General features: G+C 38.5%; 1 protein-coding gene across 1 annotated transcript in view; it reads right to left on the bottom strand.

The window, feature by feature from the left end:
* Window positions 1-920: 920 nt before the first annotated feature.
* The window catches only part of atp11b (ATPase phospholipid transporting 11B (putative)), a 51,365-nt gene continuing 45,938 nt past the window's right edge, over window positions 921-6,347 (bottom strand). The window contains exon 30 of the mRNA XM_039811525.1: window positions 921-5,829. Coding sequence (XP_039667459.1) covers window positions 5,748-5,829 — 82 coding nt within the window. The 3' untranslated portion in view covers window positions 921-5,747. The remainder of the gene's footprint in view (window positions 5,830-6,347) is intronic.

The following is a 6,347-nucleotide window of genomic DNA, read 5'->3' as shown; positions in this document are numbered from 1 at the left end:
TGACGTTTTATAACATACTATAATATGACTATAATTTTTATGTCATACTATACTATATTTATATTTTTATGACATACTATACTGTGCCTTTTGTAATATTTTATAAAGTACTATACTATGACTTTTTTTTGATATAAAATATTTTGACTTCTGCGATGGACTGGCGACCTGTCCAGGGTGTACCCCGCCTTTCGCCCGACGTATGCTGGGATTGGCTCCAGCCCCCCCACGACCCTGTGCGCAGGATAAGTGGTTGACGATGGATGGATGGATGGATATTTTGACTTTTTGACATTACATACTATGACTTTTTCATGACATTTTTATACTTTTTGTAACATATTGGACTTGTTAATGACTTTTTTCAACATATTATACTATGACTTCTTATGACTATTATACTAGGACATACTATTCTATGACTTTTTATGACTTACTATAGCCTATGACTTTTTCATATTTTTTTGACATACTATATTATTTTTTGACATAATATACTATGACTTTTTCTTAATGACTTTTTTGTAATATTTTTTTTTATTTTATATTTCTTTCAACATAATATACTATGACTTTTGTATGATATACAATATTTTGACTTTTTATGACATTACTATACTATGACTTTTTCATGACATTTTTATGTTTTTGTAACATTGTACTAGGACTTTTTAATGACTTTTTCTGACATACAATACTAGGACTTTTTCGACAAAGTATACTATGACGTTTTTAGGACACACTATACTATGACTTTTTCATAATTATTTTCGACATACTATACTATGACTTTTTTATGACATGCTATACTATGACTTTTTTTTCCCCCACATACTATGCTATTACTTTTTTCAACATAATATACTATGACTGTTTTTTTCGTAGAAGCATTTAGATGAATGATGTTGCACTCCACAGGCATTTCTTAAAAATTTATTTATTTCGTAAATAGAACAGCATCTTCATAAACATCAGCTATAAGACAGATTAACAGACAGGAGGAGGAGGAAGTACAGACAGCAACAGATATCAGTCAACAAAAGAGTGATGATGGTGGTTTATTAATAGTCTGGTGCAGCATGAGTTACTGAGGAAAGAAGAGAATAAAAATGATTTCAATAAACACTTCAGCATTGATCTGCAGCCTCAAGTCATACCGGCTGATACTGAGTCACAGGATATTCTGCGGCAGAAAACTGATCGGTTGACATTTTAATTTAGATTCCTCCTTTTAGCTGATTAGATCAAGGAAACCTTAATTTGACTGAGGTCTGCAAACTGGGTTTTCCAAGAGCATCTCTGCACTGACAGCATTTCTAAATGCTTTCTTTTCTGCAAAATTGTGTTTGTTCCTAAGTGTAATTGATGGTAACAATAACCATACATTTGACAATTGAATAGTTCAGGATCTGGTCTCTGGATGATGTGGTTACTTATATAAAGACAGAAAACAGTGACTGATTTCCAGTTTTTATCTGGTCTTTACACATTCAGTTAATGGCTAATATTGCCTGCAGCAGTAGTACATGTGTTAAAACCACATCTCTAGACAGAATTTAACAGCTCTTAGTAAGGTATCCAATTAAACTTGGATGGTGCTTCTAAAGGATGACGTGATCATCTGTACTCTAGCCTTGATAAAATATTAAATGACAATTTTTTCAATTATGACTAATCTCCTTCTTCTACAATTATCCCAGAGGATGAAGCTTAGGTGACGTCAGTGTTGTGATGCTTTGGAAAAATCAGGTCTTGATCGTTACTTATGTCACATCTGACGTAAACATCAGAAAAGATATAACTCTGGGTCCTACATTTCACACGTGTAACAAAAAAAAAGAAAAAAAAGAAACAGTATCTGTATATACAGTCTGGATAAAAAAAATGCAGTTACATAAGACATGTAAATATAGAAACCCAAAGAGTTCAAAATTATAAATATATAACAAAGAAATTGTAAAATAACCCTATTTGTTTTTGTTTTATTTTTTTTAAGTCTTGTTGGAAGCATTGTTTTTATCATGTAAATACTACTTGTTGCTTATTTGTATATCCCTGTTAATAGGACACACTTAAATATTATGTTTGTATTTATTTATGATTATCTTTGTCATAATGTCTTAATTTTGAACACTTTGGATTCCGTAGGTGAGCAAAGGGGGACTTTAGAAGTGCACTAACACTGCAGGCGTTTCTGCCTCTGGCCAGGAAGGACTCTCTCCCCTCCTCTGGAGTTTACTGCTGATTCCAAAGAGGAGTTTAGTTTTCTTACCCTGGCACGTCAAACCTTTTGGGCTGGGTGAGGATTTAATATTGTTATCTACTGACCTTCAGTGGAATTGCACTGTGAAATGAAATGTATGATTTCTTCTGTGGCTCCAGAGAAGCTGTCGACTGTAATGTTTAAACCACTGATGTTATCAGCAGGGTTATCCCAGATCAATGCCTCTTCTGCATCATATTTGACCTTTTTCCACGGTATTTAAGGGGAGCTCATGGACTCAGTATTGTACTTAAATACAAAAATACTTGCCCAAATAAATTGTAGCAGGAGCCAGGTTATCCAGAGGTTAAGTGAGGCATGAGTCAATCTAAAGAAACACTGGATCCTACAATTCCCATAAAGCATCTCAATAGCATCCTAACAGCCACTCCATATGCCCTCATCTCTCAAACTCCATGCATCTAGTTTATAATGATGGTTTTCTGTCAATTATTTGAAGCCTCAAGTACTCTCAAGTCCTCATTTGTCTTACAACTCAGACTTCAGAAAGCTTCGTTTGGAGCCACAGAGGACATTATTACTGCTCTCCTGGATAAGTCAACTGACTGAGTAAAGCTAGTAAAGTGCCCCCTTTTAAACCGCATTAACATGCATTTTTCCTAAATCCAGGTCCAAATTACAGATATAGGTGCATACAGGTAGACATTTTAATAGCAGATATGAACTCAAATGATTAAGGTAATTTCCTGTGTAAATGTGGCCTGATCATTATCTGCTGGGTTGTAGGATGGAGTATTCGAACTGGACGTTTTAAGGTGTCCTTTGCCATTTTAAATGGCCTTTAAGATTACAAACATCCTGTTTATTTCAGACTGACAACTCCAAACTACACTGCAAAAAACAAAAACAAAAAACACAGCTTAGATAAAAGGTCCAACCTCCTGATTACATGTCTTAGATCAAGTAAAACATTGTGGGAAGTTTCTGCATTCAGGCCATGTACAGGACACACGTTATATCGATATGTAAGAAAAGTTCAACACAAACAGAAAAAAAGTACCACAATAATAAATAGACACTTTCATTGCCGGTTGCACCTGTATAAACAGAAAGGATATATCAGGCCCAGGTATGCATCAAACAACGTGTACCATATAGAAAATAAACATCAAGAAGATTCAATAAATTGACTGACTCTCAGATTTCTCGAAACAGTAACCGCAGCAACAGAAACTTCCTATGACACTGTCCGTTCCCTGTGTGAGCTGAGGCATGTACTGGTCATTGTGGTGTGGTTGTTGTTGATGTCAAGTTTAAAACGGTTGTCTTGAAACGTTTCTACACTTCTGGAGTCAAAAGGAATTCTCCTACAAATAAAAACCTTCAAACTTTTCCTCATTTCACCTTTATTTTTTTTTTTGTGTGGAAGAAGCGGGGTCAAACCAAGCATCAAAGAGAAACATTTGACCTGCGGGCAGCATGTGGCCACAGTGATCGTATAAAGAGCATACAACATGGCTACGTACCGTACTTACACGTACCAACACACACACACACACACACACACACACACACACACACACACACACACACACACACACACACACACACACACACACACACACACACACACACACACACACACACACACACACACACACACACACACACACACACACACCCCTCATCAACAGGTGGATAGAACGACGTAACAGCAAAAACATGATTCAGATGATTACAATGGTGACAAATGAGACACGACAAAATGTGATTTTGATATGTGACTTGTGCAAACGCTCTGCTTTTCTTTCCATCTCTGTAGAAGCTGAATTATATTTATCGGATACATCTATCCGTCTAAAAATAGAGACATTCTGCTGTCTGGGTCAACATGCATCAGCCGTGATTTGTAAAAAGCCTCTCGCCATTTAAGCCATTTTTGTCTCGCTGAAACAAGAATGGTACCATTATCTGATCCAATACTCGGGTAATATTTTTTAGGCAACTGAGTGGGATGATTCTACCTATATAACCTCATTAAGTCAGCCTTCGACACTGATCCTGTTACCTCAAAATATTCCCTGAGCATCGTGGTTTTTAATGCAGAGATCCCTTTGCTAATCGGGCCGAATGAGAAAAGGCATTCAAGGGGAACAAGTTTCCAAACACAAAGTAACAACAACAGGCTCAAACAGCTTCTATCTGCAGTACCTTCAATAATCTATCAAAAGTTATATCCTCTTGACAATGTATGGCTTTTTAAACAAACCCCATCCGGTCTCCTTCAGAGCAACGCACTTGGGGAGACGCAGGCCTGAAAAGTCAGACGAGAAAGCAGCATGAACAACAATAATAGTCTTCTTAACAACGATACAAGCTTCTGTACAATCAGGCACAAAAATAAACACTCCAGTCTAAATCCTTTGGTCTTTGGTTCCATGTTAGAGATGAATCTCTTTGTACAGCATCTTACGGAGTACTGTAGTTTCTAAGGAAACAAGTCTAGACGTTCACAGAACCAGCAGGGCTCTGAAAGCTACAGGTAGTTAGCTTTTTCCCTTTCCATCTGAATGAAAAAGAAGGTGCGGCTGGGGGCGACAGCTCAGAGAGGAGGTTTTAGGGAGCAACATCGACACCTCCGAGATGTACTCCTAATGAAGTGGGACTTTGCGGAGCTTCCGTCCTGGTGCTACATGGTCGATCCTAGTGACTGGTGTCTAGAAGCCGCCTCAGTCCTGCGGTGAGGTCAACGGCATGTCCAAACCACCTCAGCTACGTTACAGCCCTCAGGCTGCAATGCTTTGAGCAGCTGCTGCCTGACATTAGCTAGCAGACAGTCCTGATCGTCAGGAATCCTCATTCTGTGCCTACAAATATGTAAGACTTACAAAGTCATTTTTAATGCCAGTTGCAAGAAAAACAAGTTTGGCAACTGTGCTGAAAATGAAAAATGAATGGCTGCATGAGAGTTCATGTAACCGGGCTGATCTCAGAGGGCAGCACCTTCGAGCTGACACGTCTTCTTCAACTTAAAAAAGAAAAAAAGGAAAAAAAAAAAAGGGTCCTGAATTTGAATATGATGTTTTTAGATACTTCTGCAGGACTCGCAGTGACTGAGTAAGCAGCAGGACTCTGATAATTGTTGCTGCTCAGATGCTGACTGGATCTTCCTACAGGAGTAGCTCCACAGATGTTGGCTTCATGCCATGCTGACTTGCTCCACACTTCATGCTTTATTTACTTTCACGTCGCAGCTCTTATCTGATGTCTTTCGTAAACTTTCTACTAGAAATGCATTCACTCAGGGAAAACAAATTGGTGAAGGATGAAGCAGCCTGCTTGCAACGAGCCGAATCCTTTGGTTTCACATGATGCGTCAGCGTTGCATCCAGCTGAGAATGCGTTGAGCTTAAACTGAAGTAGCTTTCTAAAATGGTGGCAGGGGTTGGGGTGATTATGCGTGGAAGTGTGGAAGTGGAAGCTCTCCCCCAGCTCTGCGTGTTAGAGTCAGCGGCCCTGGGAGTCAGCAGTGGGTGGCCTCGATGGGCGAAAGCGTCAGGATGCTTCGATCGTTGGAATAAGAGTTCTCCGTGTCGCTCCAAGACCTGAAAACAGGCAGCAGTGACTGAGGGTTAGGAGACTGATGGAGAGAGAGAGAGTGTGTGTGTGTGTGTGTGTGTGTGTGTGTGTGTGTGTGTGTTGGGAGACAGTAGGAGCTAACACACTGTTGTACAGAGGGTCGCAATTAAAATCTACAAAACCAGACGGGAAGAAGCAGAGAAGAGTGAGGGATGGACGAGTGAAGTGTTAGTAATGGGTGTGATGGTGTTAGTGATGAGTTTCTAAAGTCTCTCCTCATTAACTCACAATATCACAGGCACGGTTTCACAGAATCACATTTAAAGAAAGTATACAGTCATGTGAAAAAATTAGGACACCCATGCTAAAGTTGACCAAAAAGAGGAATACAAATAAATCATCTTTTGCAAATTTTATTTTTTGCCCTAATTTTAAAAATGAGGAAAAATCCAACCTTTAAGGACACCAATTTTCTTTGTGAATGAATAATGTATTGTAAATAAATAAATGTTCTTCCTTAAAATACAGGGGGCATAAGTAAGTC

The sequence above is a fragment of the Perca fluviatilis genome, chromosome 9 (genome assembly GCF_010015445.1).
Source record: "Perca fluviatilis chromosome 9, GENO_Pfluv_1.0, whole genome shotgun sequence".
Taxonomy (NCBI): domain Eukaryota; kingdom Metazoa; phylum Chordata; class Actinopteri; order Perciformes; family Percidae; genus Perca; species Perca fluviatilis.
This window is presented reverse-complemented; position numbering and strand designations above follow the sequence as displayed.